Source organism: Brachyhypopomus gauderio, unplaced genomic scaffold (genome assembly GCF_052324685.1).
Source record: "Brachyhypopomus gauderio isolate BG-103 unplaced genomic scaffold, BGAUD_0.2 sc832, whole genome shotgun sequence".
NCBI lineage: Eukaryota > Metazoa > Chordata > Actinopteri > Gymnotiformes > Hypopomidae > Brachyhypopomus > Brachyhypopomus gauderio.
The window spans coordinates 1-25970 of record NW_027507652.1 but is presented as its reverse complement, the minus strand read 5'-3'; the positions used below and the strand labels follow the sequence as shown (position 1 = coordinate 25970).

Sequence of the window (25970 nt, the reverse complement as noted above, 5' to 3'; positions counted from 1 at the left end):
CTCCTCTCGGGCGTATTGAAACTGGACAGTTCCCAGCACCAGGTGTTCTTCAGCTCAGCTGCCGCTCAGCTCAGCTGGCTTGATCAGACCCTCCTGTATTAATCATGGCCGCTTGCTGCAGAACTCCAACCCTAGCTCAGAGTAAATGGGGTGGAGGGGTGGATGAGTGATGGGGGGGGGTCACGGACTGATGGGGGAGGGGTCGTGAGCGAGGGGCGGAGCCGCTTCGTCAGTCCGGGCCCCAACGCTTCGACGCTGCTTCCCAGCCACCAAGGACTTATCTATTGCGGCTTCTGAGCGTCCTTGACGCAGATAAATGCCTCTACTCTGAAAGCCACCTCCACGCGGCTCTCTTTGTTCAGCACTCGCAGACGCATTTTCAGTGGCCACTGGGAAAAGGAATGAGAGGCATCAGTTCTTATGGGCTTTCATTTGAAATCTAAGGCCAAATATGATGGAGTTGCTTTGAAATCTAAGGCCATCTCTTATAAGATCCAAATATAATGGCGGTGTGCTTCAGCACTTACCTGGACTGTGATATCTCAGAAAAAATGACTTAAGGAAAGCAAAGAGTCTGATCTCATGTGGGTTCTGATCAAAGGTATCAAGGTAATTTCCATGAAGTAAGCTTTGAGTGCACTCATGCCGGCAAAACCAGTGTGAGTTAATATCACAAAAACTCTCCTTTTACATATGCGGTATTAGATGTGAAGCAAAACTAAAGACTTAGCATGGATTATAAAGGCTGATCATTCATACATTTCTATACATAAATATAATGATACATTTATCTAACATTTACAAGTTTTATCCCAACCTATTTAACAAACTATGCCATGTCCTTGAATGACATTTACGGCTGTGCCTTATCAAACAAATCAAAGTACACTTACAGCTGTAGACAAAACCAAGTCAAACTTTCAGTGTCACGACTGGAGGCTCCTCGTGCTCAGAGGGGGTAGTGATGGAGGGGGTAGTGACGGAGGGGGTAGTGATGGAGGAGGGGTAGTGACGGAGGAGGGGGGTAGTGACGGAGGGGGTAGTGATGGAGGGGGTAGTGATGGAGGAGGGGTAGTGATGGAGGGGTAGTGATGGAGGAGGGGTAGTGATGGAGGAGGGGTAGTGACGGAGGAGGGGGTAGTGATGGAGGAGGGGTAGTGATGGAGGAGGGGTAGTGATGGAGGGGGTAGTGATGGAGGAGGGGTAGTGACGGAGGAGGGGGGTAGTGATGGAGGGGGTAGTGATGGAGGAGGGGTAGTGATGGAGGGGTAGTGATGGAGGAGGGGGTAGTGATGGAGGGGTAGTGATGGAGGAGGGGTAGTGATGGAGGGGGTAGTGATGGAGGAGGGGTAGTGATGGAGGAGGGGTAGTGATGGAGGAGGGGTAGTGATGGAGGAGGGGTAGTGATGGAGGGGTAGTGATGGAGGAGGGGGTAGTGACGGAGGGGGTAGTGATGGAGGAGGGGTAGTGATGGAGGGGGTAGTGATGGAGGGGTAGTGATGGAGGAGGGGTAGTGATGGAGGGGGTAGTGATGGAGGAGGGGGTAGTGATGGAGGGGGTAGTGATGGAGGAGGGGTAGTGATGGAGGGGTAGTGATGGAGGAGGGGTAGTGATGGAGGGGTAGTGATGGAGGAGGGGTAGTGATGGAGGGGGTAGTGATGGAGGAGGGGTAGTGATGGAGGGGTAGTGATGGAGGAGGGGTAGTGATGGAGGGGTAGTGATGGAGGGGGTAGTGATGGAGGAGGGGTAGTGATGGAGGAGGGGTAGTGATGGAGGGGTAGTGATGGAGGAGGGGTAGTGATGGAGGGGTAGTGATGGAGGAGGGGGGTAGTGACGGAGGGGGTAGTGACGGAGGGGGTAGTGATGGAGGGGTAGTGATGGAGGAGGGGGGTAGTGACGGAGGGGGGTAGTGACGGAGGGGGTAGTGATGGAGGGGTAGTGATGGAGGAGGGGTAGTGATGGAGGGGTAGTGATGGAGGAGGGGTAGTGATGGAGGGGGTAGTGATGGAGGAGGGGGGTAGTGATGGAGGGGGGGTAGTGATGGAGGGGGTAGTGATGGAGGGGGTAGTGATGGAGGGGGGGTAGTGATGGAGGAGGGGTAGTGATGGAGGGGGTAGTGATGGAGGAGGGGTAGTGATGGAGGGGTAGTGATGGAGGGGGTAGTGATGGAGGGGGTAGTGATGGAGGAGGGGTAGTGATGGAGGGGGTAGTGATGGAGGGGTAGTGATGGAGGAGGGGTAGTGATGGAGGGGGTAGTGATGGAGGGGTAGTGATGGAGGAGGGGTAGTGATGGAGGGGGTAGTGATGGAGGAGGGGTAGTGATGGAGGGGGGTAGTGATGGAGGGGTAGTGATGGAGGAGGGGTAGTGATGGAGGGGGTAGTGATGGAGGGGTAGTGATGGAGGAGGGGTAGTGATGGAGGGGGTAGTGATGGAGGGGGTAGTGATGGAGGAGGGGTAGTGATGGAGGGGTAGTGATGGAGGAGGGGTAGTGATGGAGGGGTAGTGATGGAGGGGTAGTGATGGAGGAGGGGTAGTGATGGAGGAGGGGTAGTGATGGAGGGGGTAGTGATGGAGGAGGGGTAGTGATGGAGGAGGGGTAGTGATGGAGGGGTAGTGATGGAGGAGGGGTAGTGATGGAGGAGGGGTAGTGATGGAGGGGGTAGTGATGGAGGAGGGGTAGTGACGGAGGGGGTAGTGATGGAGGAGGGGTAGTGATGGAGGGGTAGTGATGGAGGGGTAGTGATGGAGGGGTAGTGATGGAGGAGGGGTAGTGATGGAGGGGTAGTGATGGAGGAGGGGTAGTGATGGAGGGGTAGTGATGGAGGGGTAGTGATGGAGGGGTAGTGATGGAGGAGGGGTAGTGATGGAGGAGGGGTAGTGATGGAGGGGGGGTAGTGATGGAGGAGGGGTAGTGATGGAGGGGGTAGTGATGGAGGAGGGGTAGTGATGGAGGGGGTAGTGATGGAGGGGTAGTGATGGAGGAGGGGTAGTGATGGAGGGGTAGTGATGGAGGAGGGGTAGTGATGGAGGGGTAGTGATGGAGGGGTAGTGATGGAGGAGGGGTAGTGATGGAGGAGGGGTAGTGATGGAGGGGTAGTGATGGAGGGGGTAGTGATGGAGGGGTAGTGATGGAGGAGGGGTAGTGATGGAGGGGGTAGTGATGGAGGAGGGGTAGTGATGGAGGGGGTAGTGATGGAGGAGGGGTAGTGATGGAGGGGGTAGTGATGGAGGAGGGGTAGTGATGGAGGGGGTAGTGATGGAGGAGGGGTAGTGATGGAGGGGGTAGTGACAGCCGCTGTGTTCTGCCCTCGCAGCGGTGCGTAACGACCGGAACAAGAAGAAGAAGGAGAGCCCCAAGCCGGAGCTGGCGGAGAGCTACGAGCTGACGGCGGAGCTGGAGGCCATCATCGAGAAGATCCGCCGTGCCCACCAGGAGACCTTCCCCTCCCTCTGCCAGCTGGGCAAATACACCACGGTGAGCACTGCGCCCGCGCCCCCTGCTGGGGCCCGCACTAAACACGGCACACGGTGCTGGAGAGGTGTCGCCAACACCATGGGTTCAGTTCCCTAGGAGCTAACATACTGTTATATGTATGTGTGTGTGTGTGTGTGTGTGTATATATATATAAAATGCTATAGGTGAAAATGTGTTCGGTTAGTATACTTAAATGCAGAATTTCCAGTGACGTGGATGACTGTGTTAAATTAAGTGAGTGTTGCTCGTTCGTAGTTTTTGTGCCGCATTCACAGTCGAGCTCAGCAGGTGAAATAAGGAAGAATCCGTGCAGGTCCCCGAGAACGCCACGACGGTGATCGAGCCCCGGCCGTACCTGCCGCGTTCGCAGATGCGATTCTTGAAGAGGGACAGTGGGAGGCGGAAGTCGTGCCCAGACAACCGAATGTGCGAGCGTGACGCGATCGCTGCGTGTTCAATGGAGCGGAAGCAGAGGGCCCGAGCTTCGTAGTTACCCGGCGACCGGCTGTTTGGTTTAGGCCTCAAACTGGACTTCTCATGGCGCAGAGAACAGAGGCGATCGATCATGGCTGCTCCGCTCTAAATCCCTCTTTAATACAGCCAGAGTGCTCAATTATGAATGCTGTCTACAGCAAATCCCACCAAACTATTCAATAACTTCCATTCTTTCCCTCCGGCTTTCTCTTCCCGTCCACGGACTTCAATAGGCTTTTCTCCCAGTGTTTGGAGGCGCAGTGCTTTGGATATTCAGTGGAAATCAATAGAGGTGAAATAAGATTAGACAGATCCTAACAAAGGGTGTCTGAACGTTGGCTTCATTATTAATATAAGGTGAAAACAAAGGGGGCAGGTTTGACTTTATCTAACGCAGGCAATCTGAGAGGCTTGTGGGATGCTGATTAGGTCGCCGCGGCGAGGAGACGGCTCGTTACGGGCGTCGTTAGGCAGCGAGCGGCCCGCGAGTTCATGGCGGATCTGTGGGGGAGGGGGTTCAGACCTTCCTGTTCTCAGCTGCTCCGATGAACGCACGAAGAGCAGATTGCACAGAGGTTTTGGCTCGGCGGGGGGGGGGGGGGGGGGGGGGTTCTCTGTTCCTCTCTGAGCGAATGTTCCCCAAGCAGTGTTGGCATGGTGGAGGCTGCCTGGGATGGTTCTCGCACCACGAGTCTTGGGCCACGGCTGCAGGGACATGTTGGCAGGCCCAAAGCGCCGAATCAGAATGAGGCAGCCCTAAGGGGCAAAATGCATCATCGAATCGATCAAGGGGCAACCTCGTGGAAGCCGACCCCGACGCGACCTCTTCGAAGCCGACGCCTCGGCATCACGCCTTCAACAGTTGCCTTCGGCGATCATCCTCATACTTCACGTGTCAGGAAACGGGGTCGCAGTCCGGGAAAAGATCCTAAATCTTGGGGCATATTCAAAAGAGACGTCTACACCCTGACAAGCAAGGCTGACGTGTAGATCTCTCCTCCTGATAGTCCGGACTCGGGAGATCCTCCTGACACGTAAACAGCAGTGTAAAGAGCTGCAGATTGATTGATGGCCCGATAGCAGGTTGAGATTAGGGCCTGTTTTGAGTGATTGGGATGTGGAACGGCATTGCGGATGTGACTGACAGCGCGCTAGCATTCGTCTTCGGCTACATTAAATATAGCTCCAGCCCAGTATGCGGTAGCCGAGATTGACGTTCATGCACCATTATCGGGGCTCAGATCGGCAGGTTCTGCAGTTGGTTTGTGTTGGTTTGTGGGTAAATATGTGATGCACGCACAAACAAACACACACACACAAACACGTGTCAAAGCCTCTTCTTTTTGGAAGGATGAGTCGGTCTCCTGATGCCCAACCGCCGCAGCACGAAACAGGAACGTTTCGCTGTGTAAGAAAACATTTGAGTTATGTCTTAACTCCAGCTGTCATCTTGCTTGGCCCTTTGTAATAGGGGAGAGGATGAAAGTCATAATAAAGAAATAGCACTTTACAAATGCCTAATTCGTATCTGAGTGTCATTGTATTTTCAATAACGGATTTAACTATGAGCTTATGTGGACAAAAGCTTCAAAGGGAATGAGAGTCAGTATTTATTATGCAAAGCCGGTGCAGAATAAATGACTGAAGCTATTTTAATGCGATTTTAATAGCAGCGAGCCGCTTTGACAAGAATGTTATCAGCTTATCTGCTATCTGCTTAAGAGCTCGTAAACAATGACATATAATTCTATAGGCAAAACAGCCAAAATATTTCAGTGTTTATAAAACCAGCAGCTGTAAACGAACATCGTGTGCAGTCTTGAACTTAAATGAACTTAAATTGGGAGAAATTTTATAAAAGAAGTAATTGTTTTAAAAGGCACTGTTACTTTTAGCGCATATTTTAAAATAGCTCTCTCTCCCTGAGCTGATCATTGCCCAAAAAGCCTGTGGAAAGGGGGCAGTATAGCAGGTCCTGTTTGCCCAAACACGTGCAGCACAGGGTATTCACACACACACACACACACACACACAGACACACACACACACACACACACACACACACACACACACACACACACACACACGGCCCTAATCTGGCTCAGAGCTAATCATCCTCCCCCACTGCCTGGGAGAAAGTCCTCATTATCACTGGCGATTGGTTCCTGACGTGCCTTTGGAATCTCTTTATTGGGAACAGTGGAGGGGCCCCGTGCTCCCCCAACCCCTGATTCTCCCTCTCCAGATTAGGTTAAAGCTCCAATTATGCGGCGAAATATTCAAGCCGGGCTCCTCTGTGATTCGGGAGTTCACCAGCGGGTGAGGGAGAACAGCTTAGGACGACCATGAATAACGCTTTATTGACAGCCACAGTGACGAGCGATGACCCAGGCGACATCGGAGGCAAAATAAAAGCACGCCGGGCGCAGCTCTGCCTCTCCCCCAGCAGGGGGCTGCCCCGAGATCGCTCGCTCGCGAGATATTACCCACATAACGGCCGTGCCGTCTCGCCGTCATTCCGAGCACGGACGTAATTTTTGTCCCCCCCACTTTTTCAAAAGCCGGCTTTGGTCCCCCCCAATTTTTACGGTTAAAACCAAATATTTAAATAGCGACGAATCCATGTCCCCCCCACTTTTGAAATCAAAATTACGTCCATGATTCCGAGCCCCCCGACTGGCCGCCCCAGAACACCCGCCCCTGCCCTGTAACCGTGGCGCTCCTTCTGACACCGGCCGCCCATTTTCCGATGTCGCGAGTTGTCTAATTTGTTTGGATAAATGCCCCGCAATGGAATTAGAATTCCCCGGCCACTTCCTTGTTTTTCTCTATTGAATTACGTGGCTGCAGTAATTGACTGAGATTGCGATGGGGGGGATCAAACGTGCCCACTGCTCCATCGCCCCATCCCGCCCTCCATCCCGTCCCCTCTGCTCCTCCACACGACCCCCACCCCCACCTCCCCCCCGGGGCCCTGGCAGGGAGGAGGAAGACGAGTGGCTTTAATATCTGCACCTCTGCTGTTTCCACGCCTTCTTCGCCCGTGTGGCCCAGCCCCTGCCGGCGCATGCGTGTGGCGTGTTCACCGCCGGGCTCCACCAGTGCACCTTCCCCTTAACTAGTGACATTGCCTCTCCCCTTTAACCAGAGATCAGATTAAGGCGCCTCCCCCTTTAACCAGAGATCAGATTAAGCCGCCTCCCCCTTAACCAAAGAGCAGATTTACCGCCTCCTTTTTGGCCGCTGCTGATGGCCACAGCCTGCCTGCCCGCCGGGGGAATTAGCAAGAGTGGAGAGGGCAGCCTCTCCTCCCACACGGGCGTGACTGGGACTCTTCAGGCTCAGTAATCAGCCCAGGTGCTGGTCTGCGGGCTGCAGGACGTCTCACACTTGATAAAACGGCGTTCTTGACAAAGCCGAGGCAGCGTTCTCCAAAGCCATGTCCAGCGAGGTCGTAAACTTAGAGGTTTAGTCCCAGTAGCGGCTTCATTTTGTATGTAGCGGTTATAAACACTATCCATTTAGCAGGGACTTAATGAACAGATGTACATCTGCTCAGAGAAGCGCATCTGTTTATTTAGCAGACTTGCAAAGCATACAGGAAGTCAATGTCACAGTGATAAAGAGAAACAATTAGCAACGCCAACTACTTTGCAAGGGCAGTATGATCTTTTTACGATCAGTAGCGCATGTGCTCGCAACCGTTCCAGCACAGACACTCGGGGCAGGACAGAGATTAAGATTTTGTTGCCCGGTTGTGGACGCTGAAGCCCTTCTTAACACCTTTGAAGAAAGTGTCCTTTTAGATGGAACCACATCCTCATGCATGAAATTGTTTCTAATTGGATTCAGTGGTTTGAATAAGGCAGATACACAGGGCTCCTTTTAGCAGTGTGCAGTGTGTTTCGGTACCGATGGCTCGGGGGCCTGATTCTCCATGGTCTTGCACTTTGCCTCAGGACCACAGAGGAAACAGTCAGGGTCCAGGTAGTGGGGACCATAAAGAGAATGCTCTCTCTCTCTCTCTCTCTATCTCTCACTCTCTCTCTCTCTCTCATTTTTGTCTCTCATTCTTCCCCATTTTCTCTCTCTCTCATTTTCCACCTCTCTCTTAGCACCCTCTCTCTCTCCCCCTCGTTTGGTGCATGTATGTACAGTTGTGATCAAATTTATTCAACCCCCACTGAAATAAAGTGTTTTGGCCAGTTTGACATTGATTTTGATCATTTCAGTCATCTTATTTACAATTATATCAAAGAGGCACTTATAAATTAGACAAACATAACATAATATTTATGATGGAATAACCACAAATGTCTTTACTGTGCTCACATCATTATCAGTTTTATTCAACCCCCTAGTGACATTATTTTTTAGTACTTAGTACAACATCCTTTTCCAGTTATGACAGCTTTCAAGCGTGAAGCATAGCTTGACACAAGTGTCTTGCAGCGACCTATGGGTATCTTAGCCCATTCTTCATGGGCAAAAGCCTCCAGTTCAGTCACATTCTTAGGCTTGCGCACTGCAACTGCCTTCTTTAGGTCCCACCAGAGGTTCTCAATTGGATTTAAGTCTGGTGATTGCGATGGCCACTCTAGAATGTTCCAGCCTTTCATGTTCAACCATGCTCTAGTGGACTTGGATGTGTGCTTCGGATCATTGTCCTGTTGGAAGGTCCAACGTCTCCCAAGCCGCAGGTTTGTGACTGACTCCATCACATTTTCCTCCAAGATCTCCTGGTACTGAAGGGAATTCATGGTACCCTGCACACGTTGAAGCTTTCCTGTACCATTAGAAGCAAAACAGCCCCAAAGCATAATTGACCCCCCGCCATGCTTCACAGTAGGCAAGGTGTTCTTTTGTTCATAAGCCTGGTTCTTCCTTCTCCAAACATAGCGCTGGTCCATTGTCCCAAACAGTTCTAATTTAGTTTCATCTGACCACAGTACACTGTCCCAAAACCTTTGTGGCTTGTCCACATGACTTTTGGCATACTGCAGTCGACTTTTCTTGTTCTTTGGAGTCAGCAAGGGGGTGCGTCTGGGCGTTCTGGCATGGAGGTCTTCGTTATGCAGTGCGCGCCTTATTGTCTGAGCTGAAACTTCAGTGCCCACATCTGACAGGTCTTTTTTCAGTTCCTTAGCAGTCACGCGGGGATTTTTCTCCACATTACGCTTCAGGTAGCGCACAGCAGTCGCGGTCAGGATCTTCTTTCTGCCACGACCAGGTAACGTTTCCACTGTGCCCTTTAACTTGAACTTGCGAATGATACTTCCGATAGTGTCTCTTGGAATATTTAACAACTTCGCAATCTTTTTATATCCATTGCCATTCTTGTGAAGAGCAATAACCTCTTCTCTTGTCTTCTGGGACCATTCTCTTGCCTTCACCATGCTTGGAATCACACCAGTAGATGTCTAGAAGGAGCTGAGTATCACAGTCCTTTTAAATCTGCCTAATTGGTGCTTATCATGCTTGATTGCTGCTCGTTGACATCCACAGATGTTTTCAATACCTGATGGAAAACACTGGAATGAACCTCTGTTCTTAGGAGTGGTAGTCGTAAAGGGGTTGAATAATTGTGTCAATGAAGAAATCACAAAAAGGCCATTTAATACTTTATGACAAAAAAAATTGATGCTATCTTAGTTGCATTTAGTTCTTTAACAAGTCCTTGTAAGATTTCATTATGAACACAATTACAAATGTGCACTGAATTCCATAAAACCCTTCGCAGCATTGGGGGTTGAATAAATTTGATCACAACTGTAGCACGGACCCGGGCTGTCTGATGGTGGCAAGCTCACAGGGACGACACAGATGGGCTGTTTAATGTAAACTGTTGGAAAACAAACAAATTAGCGTCAGCTGCTCAGATGGCGGTCTCGCTGAGCGGAGCGGAGCAGAGCGTGTGCGGTCGAGCGCTCCAGAGCCCTGCGCCCCACTCCTGCCCTCGCAAAACGCATCTCGGCCCCCCAAATGGTGCTCGGTCTGGCCCGGTCCGGCTGCCTCCTGCTTAGCGCCCGGGTTGGCCGGCTCTGGTGTTTTTCCCCACGTAATCTCTTCCTCTTCCTCTGTAGTCGGCACTGTTGTTCTAGCTGTGGCTACAGCAGCAAAACCTCAGTGAAGCAAGGCGAAATATTAACTTCGAAATAGTTCCGGATGAAATATTAACTTCTAAACACTCTGGATGAAGTTTTAAAATGCTGTTGTCCAGATAAACCACGGACAGCTCTCTCCTACACATGGAGACCTCCCTCTGTCAACCACTCTCCTGTGTGTGTGTGTGTGTGTGTGTGTGTGTGTGTGTGTGTGTGTGTGTGTGTGTGTGTTAAAGGCTCATGTGTGTGGTAGCATCTCCTTCCTTTTCCTCTTACAGGCTGTCACAACTCTATCAGTGATCCCCATATGTGGGAGTGGGAACACAGAATTCAGTCACAGCACAGCTCAGTGTCTGAGACACACACACGCACGCACGCATATGCGCTCGTGCACACACATACACAGACACACACACACACACACACAGCAGACTGTGTTCCAAACATACACACACACCCACATGCACGCGCACATGCAGACACAAATGCCTGCTTCATTAGAATCAGTTGATGGCTTTGTCAAGACATCTTTTTCTACAGTAGTATTGTGGAGTATATAAACACAAAGTTGTGTATGTATACAAATGTGTACAAAGTTTTTATAAAAATGTTTGTGTGTAGATATTGAGTGTGTATGTGTGAGTGTGTAGGCCATGGAGATCTGTCTGATCTGTCTTGACCTAATTGACTGTGTGTGTGTGTGTGTGTGTGTGTGTGTGTGGGCTCTCTCCCTCTGCAGAACTCCAGTGCTGACCACCGTGTGCGTCTGGATCTGGGTCTGTGGGATAAGTTCAGTGAGCTGGCCACCAAGTGCATTATCAAAATCGTGGAGTTTGCCAAACGAGTGCCTGGATTCACCGGCCTCACCATCGCTGACCAGATCACTCTGCTCAAAGCTGCTTGCCTGGACATACTGGTGAGTGTGTGTGTGTGTGTGTGTGTCCTGGAGGGTCTCAACAGGATCAGGTAGAGAGGACAAAGGTCAGACGACACGTTCTGCTCTGTACTGCCAGGACTGGCTGCCCACAACAGCACTCAAAACCAAACCAAATTGTCTCAAACCAAATAGTCAAATCAGGCCTCGAGTCAGTCTAAATGAACATGGAAGGTTCCCCCTGAATCTTGCAATTCTACAGAAGAATTTTCATGCCATTACAAAATATTACATGAAGCACAAGACCTACAAATGTTTTTAAAAATTCATGTAATGAAACACCTTTTTACAGATCTGTATTGGAGTCATACTGTAAACATATATACGAAATGAATAAAGCAATTACCTGTTCTCCTCTCTGAATGTTAGGACTATGGTGGACACGGTGAATCTACTCGGGTTGGGCTGAACTCAGAGTGCTGCTTCCCTCATAGTCAATCCATGGACAAGAACGTGGTCAATGATGGTTGCCCGTATTTCAACTTAAGCTATCATTCTTCATCTCGTCCCTCCTCTTACTCTTACTCTGCCTCTTTCTATCCATAGTGAAATATCTACCAGGCCTCCTTGTACTGGCTTATATTGGGTTATTCACATCATTAGCCACATGTGTGATCAATTAAGAGTCGCGTTGTTTAAGTTGTGACACTTGCGCTTTATTTGAGTTTCACTTTTGCTACCTGTGTTTACCATTATGCAACCCAAGTGCATCACAGTGCAAAATGTGTTTTAGTTTGTGAAAATACGTTTGTCTTAATAGGTGAAAAGTGCTTAAGGTTCTGCCAAAAGGGTGAACCTGTTGTGACTAACTAGGTGAAATGTGCTTATGGTTCTGCAAAATGGGTGACACTTTTAATAAATGGATTTAGGACACTGAGAATTTGGTTCAGACAACAGAGTTTTGTGTTTTAGTAATTGAGAACAACTTGTAAGTGTGTAAGTCCACAGGTGTGCTGCGTTCCTCGGTCCAACCCGCTCCTAGCTGGTATTGATGAGACCTCGTTGGTTAACCTGGACATACTGCCCCCTCTGCCTCACCTCACACACCAGATGTTTCTGTAGCTGAAGGATCTGCTCAACTCCCTGTTTGTCTTCCGCCTTTGATGGAAATGTGGGCCACTTCTAGCGTGAGGCCCCTCTGGTCGTGTATGTGTGTGTGTGTGTGTGTGTGTGTGTGTGTGTGTGTGTGTGTGTGTGTGTGTGTGTGTGTGTGTGTGTGTGTGTGTGTGTGTGTGTGTGTGCACCCACGTGCACAAATGCATGTGGAGACTGCTGAACTCAGGTTGCCGTGGTAATGAGTGAGAAACAGAGCAGAGAGGCAGAGAAAATGAGAGAGGAAGAAAGAGGGAGAGTGAGGGGAGAGAGAAGGAGAGAGTGATAGCGGGATAGGGAGGGAGAAAGAGGGAAAGGGAGAAAGAGGGAGAGAGAAGGGGAGAGGGAAAGAAAGAAAAAGGAGAAGAGGGACAAATCACTGCTTGATTTGATTAGCACCATCCTTAACGATTGGGGAGGGAGAGATGGAGACAAAACAATGAGCCAGCAGCACCCAAAGCAACTCTCTCTACCGCTCTCTCTCTACCTCTACCTCTCTTTCTCTACCTCTTTCTCTCTACCTCTCTACCTCTCTCTCGCTAACTCTACCTCTCTACCTCTACCTCTTTCTCTCTGCCTCTACCTCTACCTCTATCTCTACCTCTAATTCTCTACCTCTACATCTCTACCTCTAAACCTCTACCTCTCTCTACCTCTACCTCTCTATCTCTAAACCTCTACCTCTCTCTACCTCTACATCTCTACCTCTAATTCTCTACCTCTCTACCTCTACCTCTCTCTACCTCTACCTCTCTACCTCTACATCTCTACCTCTAATTCTCTACCTCTCTACCTCTAAACCTCTACCTCTCTCTATACCTCTACCTCTCTCTACCTCTACCTCTCTACCTCTCTACCTCTAAACCTCTACCTCTCTATACCTCTACCTCTCTCTACCTCTACCTCTCTACCTCTAATTCTCTACCTCTCTACCTCTAAACCTCTACCTCTCTCTAAACCTCTACCTCTCTACCTCTACCTCTCTACCCCTACCTGTGTGGAGGTGGTCTGACGCTGAGCCACACCACTGACCTCAGGTGGCCAGTGGTGGTTGTCACCATGACCCCAAGTAGAGCTTCATCTTCCTGCAGCAGTAGCAGCCACGCTCACGCGCATGCAGCTTCTTCATATAAAACCACCTTCGCCTTTCCGGGGTCGGCGGACGGACGAGTCCGAGGGTGTCGAGTCAGGGTGTCGGGCGCTGACATATTTCGTGCGGATTCCATGCCGAGCGCGCAGCTGGGCAGCGCCGACATCGTGAACACGCGTGACCCCACACGTGACCCCATGCTGTTTTTCGAGCAGAGAGGGAGAGGTCCCCGGTACCGTCGGGGAACGCTGCCGACAGTTTATTTTTGGCATGGCTCTGTTTCCTCCAACACAGGGAGGGAGGGAGGGAGGGAGAGAGGGAGGTTGGGAAGAGTGTGTCCTCTTAACAGATGGATTGGCAGAATGTCTTTAAGCAAACAGGATGTTCCTTATCAGTGAGTGAGTTTGTGTGTGTGGCTGTTTGTATGTGGTTGGGGGGGTGATTAGAAATTGACTTTAATACAGCACACAAGAAGCTGGGGCCTGAAGCCGCTGTGTGTCCCTGACGGCTCCGCTCTCTCCTCCCTTAACTCAAACACACACACACACCCAGGCACACACACACACACACACACACACACACACACACACACACCCACACACACACACACACACACACACACACACACACACACACACACACACACACACACACACACACACACACACACACAGCACGGGGGCCATTTTTGCAACAGTTTGCCATGTATGTTGTTTTGTTGTTTTCAAAGAGGATCTTTAAAGTTTTGAATATGTTGGTGGAAATTCATGATTATTATTCTGAAAATACAAAATACAACCTTCGCCTTCACATCACATTTGCAGCCACTATGTATCTCTCTCATACACACACACACACACACACACACACACACACACTGATCCCAAGCCGGCTTCACCTCGTCCTCTGTGATGTCTGTTCACTGCGGCATTGTACTGTGGAGTTTGGCTTTAGAGGGTGGATCAAACAATAAGTGTGTGTGTGTGTGTGTGTGTGTGTGTGTGTGTGTGTGTGCACTCGAGCCCAGCCAGCAGCCATGTTTTATTCCGTTTCATCTTCTTGACGTTGGTGCCAATCACTGTCAGCATCTGCTTCAAAGGGCTCATATATCAGCCATCCACAATGCCTCTTCTTCCCCCACACACACCACCTCTCACTGTGTATTACGCACATGTGCACAGCTCATGTATATGTGCACACATAAACACAATCCTCACTCTGGGCTCAGAGACGTGCGCGTGGACAGTGTATTATGCATGGAAATGCATCTGGGCAGTGTACTTAGAGACACGGGTGTGGGCTGTAATTAAACACAGACCCTCGGACATGGTAGCTGCAAACAGCAGGCAGACACTTCACCTTTTGTGTCCTCGAAATCACTAACAAACTCAGAGTCATGAGCCCTGCAACCCCACAATAATAATCTAGCTGTGTGTGTGTGTGTGTGTGTGTGTGTGTGTGTGTGTGTGTGTGTGTGTGTGTGTGTGTGTGTGTGTGGGCACAGATCCTGCGTATCTGCACGCGCTACACTCCGGACCAGGACACCATGACCTTCTCGGACGGGCTGACCCTGAACCGCACACAGATGCACAACGCAGGCTTCGGGCCGCTCACGGACCTGGTGTTCACATTCGCAAACCAGCTCCTGCCCATTGAGATGGACGACACGGAGACGGGCCTGCTCTCAGCCATCTGCCTCATCTCCGGAGGTGGGCACCACACACACACACACACACACACACACACACACACACACACACACACACACACACACACACACACACACACACACACACATAGAGCGCTGCCGATGCAGCTGAGAACTGGTCACATGGGACCCTGTAACAGGAAGTGTGTGGCAATGTTGTGTGATAGAGAGGGCCCTGGAGATGAATCTAAAGTATTCCACTACCCAACCGCTAGTCGTGTTATCAGGAACTTGTTGCTGTGAGGAGAGGAGACATAACTGGGAACTGGTACTGAATGAGACTGTAACTTTCTTAGCTGGTTGCTCCGCTGTCTGTGAACTCAGCCAAGAGCCCCGTGTAGCCGGACAGCAGCAGTGGCTGTTCACAAACCACCAGCGAACAAGAACAGCGAGAAAGAAATAATCCCACCTTAGGAAAATAATCGTTTGGAAAAGAGGGAGCCTGACACCAGAAGAGAGGCTGATGGCACGTTGTTTGTATGGTCCGTTGAATCCGGTTCTGCTGGTGGTTTGAACTGAGGTAACGAGACATCCCGCTCATCACCATCGCCGTCACGCCTTCTGTGTGTCAGGACTGCCAGCACTTGAGTGGTGCTCCCAAGAGCAGCTTAGCACCTTGTTAACTACCCCCCCCCCCAGTCTGCCCTGGTGGAGGGCTACATTGCTCAAAGCTGTATGGCCAGTTATATCCCCATCAAATAATAATAATTAATTCCATTTTAATGACAGTGCAATTGGACATTAAGACACGATGAGCGTTGTTTAAAAACTGCAACAGATATGCCTGGCAACAGTACATATTTCAGTATATTATATGACTATATAAAAATAGTCACATGTTGCCCTCACAAAGCCGCTCCACTGAGAGCCCGTTTTGGGAAAGGAGGGATGTGATCGCGGGCTGTACCTGACTAGTTTGACTAGTCACCTCATAACTGCGAGTCATGTCATTTACAAGTCAAGCTCCCTTCAGTCATGGATATGAATCCGGGCGCAGTGTGAAAGGTGCGAGCTCGTCTCTGTGTGAGCTCCCGAATTAAATAACGTCTAATGAAATAAGACAGGGAGCGCTGCTAGGTCCCCTCTGATATGTGGGCACCTCAGAGCTGGCATGACGAGACGCATATGTGCTACGTGTTATTATTGAGTTTAAGCATGCCTCCTGTGTGTGTGTCTGTGTGTGTGTGTGTGTGTGTGTGTGTGTGTGTGTGTGTGTGTGTGTGTGTGTGTGTGTGTGTACACCATCCCCACTGCACAGGAAATTAGAGCCCTCAGGATATCTCACTGTCTCCCAGGGCTAGTTTTCTGTACTGCCAGAACACACACACACACACACACACACTTACACTCCCACACACTTCCTCATTCCCACAGTTTTGTCTCAGAATAAGGTGTGCCTGTGTGAGCATGATATATTTGACTCAGGGGTCTCAAAGGCCAGTGCTGCGCCCAGCATTACACACGCTTGCATAATCCAGAGGTATGCTAAGAAAAGCATCGCAGTGTGTGAGGGTTAACGTGCTACCGAGCTGTTAAGGGTCATTTTCACAGCGACACTGCCACCTAGAGGCTATGAGTCACCTAGCACAACACCTTCATATTTAAATCCCCTCTGTCAGAGTATGTTGTCCAGTCTGTTTGAATTTGAAGTGTCTGTGGAGTTACAGTGGTCATTGTCCATATCAGGTCAGTGGTGTAGGGAACTTTATTGCACTCCTTCTTATTTTGGAGTAAGTTGGGATTGGAAACTGTGATGGACTGGCACTGTGTTCAGGGTTGGGACCCTGTGCTGTTCACAAAGGCTTCTGTTCACCCCTGAACTGCTGATGAATGAATGAATGCATTAATGTACAGTATGTACGTGTGTATATGCTGTAAGTAATTGGACATTTGGATGTTCAGTTATTTCTTGGCTGGCTGTGTTGTCATTTTGTTGGTAGTTTCATGCACAGTACAGTAGATCTAAGAAGACGTCTGGAGTTGATTTTAGATGTGGCATTTGGATCGAGCACAATAGAAGGATCAATAATAACACATGACACAGAGATGGTGGATCAACATTTATTATATCAAAAACAAGTGGTGTGAATAAAGTAGTAACTCACTGGTGATTTTACAGTGGTGGAGTTTGGGTTATGTTTACAGGATTTCTTTAGGTGCTTAATAAACCTTAGAAAGTTGTGGGACTCATAGGTGTATGAGATGCTAAGTGTCGTAGCTGAGTATATAATGGAGGACCTGGCTGTTGTTTTTCTGGACCAGATCGGCAGGACTTGGAGGAGCCGTCGAAGGTGGACCAGCTGCAGGAGCCCCTGCTGGAGGCACTGAAGATCTACGTGAGGAAGCGCAGGCCCAGCAAGCCCCACATGTTCCCCAAGACCCTCATGAAGATCACAGACCTCCGCAGCATCAGCGCCAAAGGTACAGGAGTCGTGGCAAGGATGGAAGTTTGGACGAGTGTAGACACATTAACCAACTTCTATCTATCTATCTATCTCTCTCTATCTCTCTCTCTCTCTCTCTCTCTCTCTCTCTCTCTCTCTCTCTCTCTCTCTCTCTGTCTCTAGGTGCGGAGCGCGTCATCTCTCTGAAGATGGAGATCCCCGGTTCCATGCCGCCCCTCATCCAGGAGATGCTGGAGAACTCAGAGGGCCAGGATGGACAAAGCTCCACGGAGGGGAGCAGTGCAGACAAAAACCACAGCTCCACTGATGTCAAAGCCTCCGCCCCTGCCTCCACCTCCGCCCCTCCCTCCACCTCCACCTCTGCTTCTGCCCCTGCTGCCCCCGCCAGCGCCACCCCCTCGCCCTCCCCGGAGCCCACAGACGGCTCGGCGGCTGGCTGTTCCTCGGGCGAGGAGCCCTAGAAGCAGAGCACCTACCACCTCAATCTCACACACTCCTTTGCACAGTACGGGTGGATCATCTCTCCGGTCCAAAAGATGGTTTGTTTTTGTTTTGTTTTTCTGCGTTCCACCCGTCTTCATATGAAATGGAAAAAAAATTAAATCACGGCCGACAAGGACCGACACCATGTAAAAAGAGAAAAAACGTTGAGCCCTTACTGGCATCAGCACTGCTGGACTCGCCCACACATAACCTGCAGCACACACACGTGTGTGTGTGTGTGTGTGTGTGTGTGTGTGTGTCCTGGATACCACCTGTAACAAAGAGGTGAAACTCCTCAGGTTTCCTGTGTATATATATATCAACCTGCATGACGGGCTCTGAGTTTGATTAAGTGTTTTTTGCTCTCTCTCTCTCTCTCTCTCTCTGTCTCTCTCCCTCTCTCCATGTCTTCTCTCGCTCTCTGCCTTTGACTTCAATGGCCTACATTGTACATATCATCGTACGATTAGATCTCTGTATAAATTTTGTGGTGCTTTTTTCATTGTCTTAAGTACTATCGATTGAGGCAACAATGTTTAAAGATGCGCAGAGCAAATCTGTACACGGAGAAAAGTGGCGCTATAGAACGTAGCTCTAACTTTGCAGTGTGCGGGCGACGGCATTTTACATTATCAGAACACAATTTTCAGGAGCCCTCTTGACCAGTGTTACTGTTTGCCCTCTAGTAGAAAAGAAAGTTCACGTGCGCATCTTTAATAGGGGGTGGGGGTGGGTTTGTAAAAAAAAAGTCCTTTAAAATACAGTAATATAGAATGTTCTTGCATATAGACAACATGGTCTAATATTTTATATATTGTTCATATTTAATGCTGTTCATTTTTAAAGGAAGCTCTTTGTTGTTGTGTCTAGATGAGGAAGGTCTACACAAACACACCTAGGCTGTGTGGAATACAGTCCCTGATAATGTAGGAAGATTGTAGGAACAGGCCATAGACAACCATTTACTGTCCAAACCTGAACATTATTACAAACATGGATCACGGATCTGGAATGATAAAACCAAGATTTTCACATTTTGTAATTTAGTAGTCTTGCATTGACTGAAAATGCACTTATTTAAAAACAAATGAGCATTTACATTATACTCCAGCATCTACAAATCTGAGAGTGACCTTGATCCAGTAAATGTGTGTCTATTGCCAAACCCCACTGGAACAGCAGCAGCTGGATCGCCCCAAACGCACATCGATTCTGTGTCACGTGACCAGAATCATCGTCATGCTTAGGTGTCTTTTTTCTCCTTGTTGTGGTTTTTGTTGTTTGAGCAGTAACTCTTGGGGACAGTGGCGTCAGTTCACCTGGGCTGTTCCTGTGCCCCTGGGCTGTTCCTGTGCCCCTGGGCTGTTCCTGTGCCCCTGGGCTGTTCCTCTGTCCCTGGGCTGTTCCTCTGTCCCTGGGCTGTTCCTCTGTCCCTGGGCTGTTCCTGTGTCCCTGTGCCCCTGGGCTGTTCCTGTGCCCCTGGGCTGTTCCTGTGCCCCTGGGCTGTTCCTCTGTCCCTGGGCTGTTCCTGTGTCCCTGTGCCCCTGGGCTGTTCCTGTGCCCCTGGGCTGTTCCTCTGTCCCTGGGCTGTTCCTCTGTCCCTGGGCTGTTCCTCTGTCCCTGGGCTGTTCCTCTGTCCCTGGGCCGTTCCTCTGTCCCTGGGCCGTTCCTCTGTCCCTGGGCCGTTCCTGTGTCCCTGGGCTGTTCCTGTGTCCCTGGGCTGTTCCTGTGTCCCTGGGCTGTTCCTCTGCCCCTGGGCTGTTCCTCTGCATCAGGCAGCTTGGAAACGCTTTTCCTTTTCTCCCACTCGCTCATTCTGTGAATGGGAAGATGGGTTTTCTTTTAAATAGTGTCTTTGGCCCTTGGACTGAAAAACACCCACAGAACGCTAAAGAGATTCTACACGCCACTTTCCCCTTTCAACTCTGACCTGTAAACAGAAAGAATTAGTTCATTGACACTAAAAAGCTCTTTTCCTCAGGGTAAGCTGTGCTCTTTGTAAAATACCTCTTAATGAAACAAAGTGACTTTAGAACGCTACCCCTCCCTCTCCCCTCCTTTATTAAGGTGACATATGATGAAGTCTGGAGTTAAAGACACAGTGGTTCGCACTGATCTACTTCAGTTTGTGTATATACAGTATTTCATGTCTGCAGTAGCATTTAAAACACACATTGGCACTTAAGTCCCGACAGAAATGGTCAAATGTTTGAGACCAATAATCAAGGACATCAAAGTTTCATATCAAGGACACAGAAAGCTCCAACGTTACGCCCCTAAATTGATTTGATGGTCCCATTCTTCTTTGATCTTTGGAAAAGCTGCACTTCTGGTCATTTGCGTGAGTGAAATGGTCCCTCAAAGACTCTCCCCCCCAACTGCAAGATGTATATAACGTCTCATCTCATTCCACCCCCATGCACATCACAAGGGCAAAGTGACTTGTGTCGGTCCGAAGCATTTCTGAATGTGAGTGGTACCCAGTGGCAGCACTTACTCTGAACAAACCTGCAGTTACTCCGTTCACTTCTGCATTATTCCTCCACGGCAGCGGCTCTTCTCCTGCCTCTCCAGCTCTCGCTAGCGCCCTCCTGAGGGCAGGGCAGGACTCGCCGCATAACGCAGCCCCTCGCTTCTTTGAGCTGGAGTTTCACAGCCAATGAATGTCTTCTTCCCTTCAAGCATCAGAAGCTTGTGCTCCACTGAGCAAATCTACACGGGCCTTTAATTGAATTCGGCTTTTTTAAAAACCCCCAACAGAAAATTTAGAATTCCTGTTTATGGTCTCAAGAATTAGCAAATTTAACTATTGTGTTTAGCACTTTCGAAATTGTTTAACACCTTCTGAAAGGTTTTCAGCACACATTCATAACTTATGAAGTTATGAAGTCAGGTATAGATTTGATCAGCCTGGCTAATCAGAAGCTACTGATGCTTAATAGCCTACTTTTTAGTGCTTTTTGTAAGTATTGTTGAATGTGTTAATAGTTGCTATAGGTCTACATGTCATAATTGCTGCCAAGTACTGTCGGAGAAATATGTGCGGATGTCGTGCGGTTTTAACCCTCTTCAGCAGTGAGCTTCCCTGTGCGTACCGTCACCATAGACCTGAATGGCATCAGCTTATAGACTGCCTTTATGGTTGCTCATGACGAAAACAGTAGGTGTTGTAGAAATCAGTTCTTTTACTCTGCTTAAGAATGAGATTAAGAATAAGCTGTGAACCCAGTCAAAGGTCATAATCCCATGATCCATTTGCCCCGCGCCTCACTTTTCGTCTTCGGAACAGTTTTGCCTTTTGTTGTAGGTTTCAATGCCGAGACACTGTCACCAATCACACTAAACTCAATCAGCTGACAGTGGACTGGACCGAACTGAGCCTTTGATGGATCAATCTCGTAACACTGAGGGAAACGTTTGAAGAAGAGAAAAGAAAAAAAAAAACGCTCGACACCTTAAAAAGACGCTCTGGCTCTCTGCCAGTTTTCGCACAGCGCTGGTACGCCAACTGCTCTAATCTGAAGCTAAAGAAACTGTTACACTACGCCTTTCCGTCTCCATCACGCGGTGTTGTGAAGTTACGTTGAGACATACGGCATTTCGTTTAATCGCAGGACAACCACAGGACGGAGGGGACACACGTGGGGATGAAACGACCTCCGACCTGCCCATGCCAGTACAGCTGCAGCGCCTGCAGAACATATCTCGTCTATTTTGGGTCATTTTCATCTGCGTCCTGTTTGTACATTAACCAGGCTTTGTATGTACATATACTGTTTACCATGAACTCTCCTGGAAAAATAATAAAAATATATTTATTTTAAAATAAAGATGTGTGGAGATATTTGGACGCTGTGGTGTCTTACCTGAGCATCAGAATACTGGCACGGCGCTGCTGTTCACGTTTTAGTCGTGTCAGCCAGCGTGTGCAGCTCCCTTAGTGCTGAGCAAAGCTTTTCCAAACAGTCTCATTTACATTTCATGTTTATTTCCAAGTTCATCTCAAAAGGTACAATCTTACTTTCAACAGTTAAAATGTGCTAGAGCACAGCAGTCTAAATTTCTAAAAGCGCTTATGACAAATACATTCCAATGGAAAAAAACCAAAGCTGTATGTATAACAATAATTATAATTATATCAATAATAAAAAGTGTAAAACAACTACACAGTAGAAAGCATTTAACATCACAAATAAAGAAAAATTAAACAGGAGAAATAAATGTACAAAAGTCTTCAGGACGAAGGACAGAAGTTATTACCACAAGCGAGTGTGTTCGTGTATGTGTGTGTGTGTGTGTGTATGTACTGGCACACGGCCTAGTCAAACATGTCGTCGTCATCATCGGACTCCGCAAAGTACCGGACCTCTTTCTTGGCCCGGCCCGGCCGGTCTCTGGTCGGATCTGTGCGGCTGAAGCTGTTCCGGCTCACGTCCTCGTCCTCCACGTCCGATGCTGGCTTTTTCGGTTTCTGCGGAGGTCATGTGTGCATGTTAGCGATTCAGCACCACTTCCTCACTACAGCTGTGAAAGTGCATGGAAGCTGTGATGCTTGTGTGCAAAGCCCTTTAAGTTATAATAACCACTAATAAGTGAGGTACTTATCAGCTCACATTAGTGGCAACCTCACATTTATACATGTACTTCCACTCAGTACTATATGCATCTGTATTTAAGTGGCATACTGTACGTGAGAGGAAATACTGTACTAGTGTACGTGAGAGGAAATACTGTACATACTGTACGTGAGAGGAAATCATTTATAAAATAAAGCCACATTTCCCCCTCAAAATTAATGAGCAGTGTGTTGGGATAGCAGACCCTGACTCAACCGCGTGCGTGTGTGTGTGTGTGTGTGTGTGTGTGTGTGTGTGTGTGTTGGGATAGCAGACCCTGACTCAACCGCGTGTGTGTGTGTTGGGTCAGCAGACCCTGACTTAACCGCGCGTGTGTGTGTGTTGGGTCAGCAGACCCTGACTCAACCGCGTGTGTGTGTGTGTGTTGGGATAGCAGACCCTGACTCAACCGCGCGTGTGTGTGTTGGGTCAGCAGACCCTGACAACCGCGCGTGTGTGTGTGTTGGGTCAGCAGACCCTGACTCAACCGCGTGTGTGTGTGTGTGTTGGGATAGCAGACCCTGACTCAACCGCGCGTGTGTGTGTTGGGTCAGCAGACCCTGACAACCGCGCGTGTGTGTGTGTTGGGTCAGCAGACCCTGACTCAACCGCGTGTGTGTGTGTGTGTTGGGATAGCAGACCCTGACTCAACCGCGCGTATGTGTTTTGGGTCAGCAGACCCTGACTCAACCGCGCGTGTGTGTTTTGGGTCAGCAGACCCTGACTCAACCGCGCGTGTGTGTGTGTTGGGTCAGCAGACCCTGACTCAACCGCGCGTATGTGTTTTGGGACAGCAGACCCTGACTCAACCGCGCGTATGTGTTTTGGGTCAGCAGACCCTGACTCAACCGTGTGTGTGTTTTGGGTCAGCAGACCCTGACTCAACCGCGCGTATGTGTTTTGGGTCAGCAGACCCTGACCGGGTGCGGGGCGACACTCACTCTGCTGCTCGAAGCAGGGGCCTTTCCCGTCTTCTTCATGGGCTTGTACTCGTCTTCCTCGGAGCCAGACGGCTTCCTCTTCCTCCCCCTGCCTTTGCTCTGGCCTTTGGGCGCTGCAGGGGCCTTCTTCTCCGCCGTGTCCGAGTCGGAGTCCCAGACGGACGTGTCGGGCTTCCTGGGTTTGGCTGGTGCTTTGCGTGGCTTGGCTGCTGTTTCCGATGGCTTCTTAGCTAAAGGGGAAACCAAACAAGCACAGAACGACAGCAGTTCACAAGAACAGTTTTACCAACTGTTAACATTGATAGTTCAGCAGGCTGAGCAGCACCAGAACGGCTTTGGCTCTCGATCTGTTGAAGCAGTTACAGGGCGTTCTGGCTGCATTACTCCGTGGCTATAAAGTGACATTGCTAAGTGATACGAATTAGACATTACTATCCCAGTGTCAAGTTGTTCAACTTTCTCTTTCTTTTTTTTTTTGCGCCCAACAGAATTGTGGGAAAAAAGAACAAACAAGTATGAACGAGGACACAAACGCTGATTCATTTCCAGAGCTGTAGCTGTGAGAGGAAAATCAGATCCTTAAAATACCAAATCGTATTGGTCACGCCACAGCTGTGTTCAAGCCAGGGTGTGGGAGGAGAGAGCCCCCTGCTGGCAGTGATGTGATGGTACCTTTCTTTGCTGGAGAAGGCTTTTCAAAAGCTGAGCTGCTGGTGTAAGATGAGAAGACTCCTCTATCATCGTCACTGTCCGATTTCACTTCTGAGGGGAACGGATATGTATTTACACAACTACATCATACATCAAACGTCAAACCCCTCTATGATATTTGTGTAGCCAGTCCTATTTGAAAAAACACGAAGCCCTTTTTGAACACACACACGTGACCGTGTGAAGCAAAATGAGTCTCCCCGGGCCCACACGCACCACTGTCACTGCTCTTCTCTGAGGAGGCGAGTTTGGAGGAGGAGAATATACCTCCCGTCTCCTTCTTCTTCGTTTCTGAGGCAGAACTGGAGACAAAACCAAAAGATTACATAACTAGGTCAATGACTCACCCTTCCAACATTAAATGAACAGTTCGCTTGTTGGCTTGTTACCGTAACAAGCCGTTACAAACACAAAAGGCAGCTATGTGAAACTAAAGGATGTGGCTGGATTCATGGGCACACACGGCCGTAGAGCCCAGATAAGGTGTGTGGCAACGCGCTCACGTACGAAGTCAAAGTGGGCTTAGGAGGAAATATGTCGTCCTCGTCCTCGTTGTTATTCTGCGTCGTGGGGAAGCTGTCTTTGTAGGAGTGCACCGGCGAGGCAGGCACCTCATTCTCCTGGTCGTCGTCGCCGTCTTCCTCCTCTTCCTCCTCCTCGGAGAAGTCAAAGGTATACTTCGCCTTCACGGCTACAGGAAGAGTGAAACAGTGAGTCACCTGTCTGCATGGCAACATCTCCTGCAGTATTACTTACAGGTGTACCACTAACCTATCAGTTCAGCGTGTGTGTGTGTGTGTGTGTGTGTGTGTATGTGTGTATATATAAAAAACTCCCACTCCCCATCCAAAAACTGAGGGAATTATTAGCTGCTGGTGCGTTTGTAAGAATACTATATATGTGCCTTCCCATGTTTTTCCAGTTATGAAACCAGCAGGATGGAATGCCAGTGTGGAGGATATAGATCTGCATAATCCAACGGTCTCCTCGGTTACACTGCGCTTACATCATACCGTGAGCCACTCAGCAGACAGAGAGAAGCAGGCAGTTCCGAACTTTTGGCGGCGAAGTAGAGCGCGCGACAAAAGGAGGCGTGTCCCGTGTCCCCGCCGACGCACCTGACGCTCTGCGTGACGTGGTGTCACGCGGGATGACGGGCTGCTCGCTCTCGTCCAGGTCGCTGGCGGACTTGTTGTCGTTGTCGTCGTCGTCGTCCGACCAGGGATTCCGCTTCTTCGGCTTCTTGGCCGTACCCTTCGCCGCACTCGGAGTCTTCCTCTGCCTGGGGGCTCCTGGGGGGGGGGGGGGGGGGGGGGCCAGTGTGAATGAAGGTCGCCCCTCCCAACCGCACCGCCGGACTCCCAGAGAAGAGGAGGAAGAGGCGCTCGGCTCCTTACCGGGTTCTTTCTTCTCCTTCTTGACGCGCGGGGCCTTGGGCTTGGCTGCGGGGTTGGGCATGCCGGACGGGGAGATGAGAGAGTCTCCCGCCGCCCCGTTAGCGTCCACCACGCCATCGTCGTCAAACTCCATCTTCAACGCCAGGTCCACGTCACCCTGGGAGACGCGCGCGCGCGCACACACACACACACACACACACACACACACACACACACACACACACACACACACACACACACACACACACACACACACACACACACACACACACACACACACACACACACACACACACACACACACACACTTGAGCACAACAGCACCAGTGACAAACAAACTACATCCAGAAGCGTGGTAATCTCCCCCGGCTCCAGCCGCACTCCTCCCACCCTCCGCTCACCTTCTTCCTCTTGGTCATCTTCTTGGAGGCGTCGGCCTTCATGGCCAGCGTGATCTGGGGCTCCACGCGGCGTCCGAAGGGCGACGGCAGCGTCTCCTCCAGATGCACCTTCTTCACCTTGGGCTTTCCCACCTTCCC

General features: G+C 49.8%; 2 protein-coding genes across 2 annotated transcripts; one reads left to right on the top strand and one right to left on the bottom strand.

Annotated features, from left to right (window-relative positions):
• Nucleotides 1-3315: 3315 nt before the first annotated feature.
• On the top strand, nucleotides 3316-21243 carry LOC143508202 (retinoic acid receptor beta-like; the record flags this gene model as incomplete). Its single annotated transcript, XM_076996698.1, has 5 exons — nucleotides 3316-3476; nucleotides 10794-10970; nucleotides 14675-14879; nucleotides 17141-17299; nucleotides 17446-21243. Coding segments are annotated over 5 exons (1001 nt in total), but the record flags the coding sequence as incomplete, so codon positions are not given.
• Nucleotides 21244-21734: 491 nt separating this feature from the next.
• On the bottom strand, nucleotides 21735-25964 carry LOC143508203 (DNA topoisomerase 2-beta-like). The gene is made up of 8 exons (XM_076996700.1): nucleotides 25833-25964; nucleotides 25432-25588; nucleotides 25153-25326; nucleotides 24542-24725; nucleotides 24251-24336; nucleotides 23996-24085; nucleotides 23324-23553; nucleotides 21735-22237 (listed from the first exon to the last, which is right to left on the bottom strand). The coding sequence occupies exons 1-8, from the start codon at nucleotides 25872-25874 to the stop codon at nucleotides 22085-22087; spliced, it is 1116 nt and encodes a 371-aa protein (XP_076852815.1). The 5' UTR covers nucleotides 25875-25964; the 3' UTR covers nucleotides 21735-22084.
• Between the last annotated feature and the right edge of the window lie 6 nt (nucleotides 25965-25970).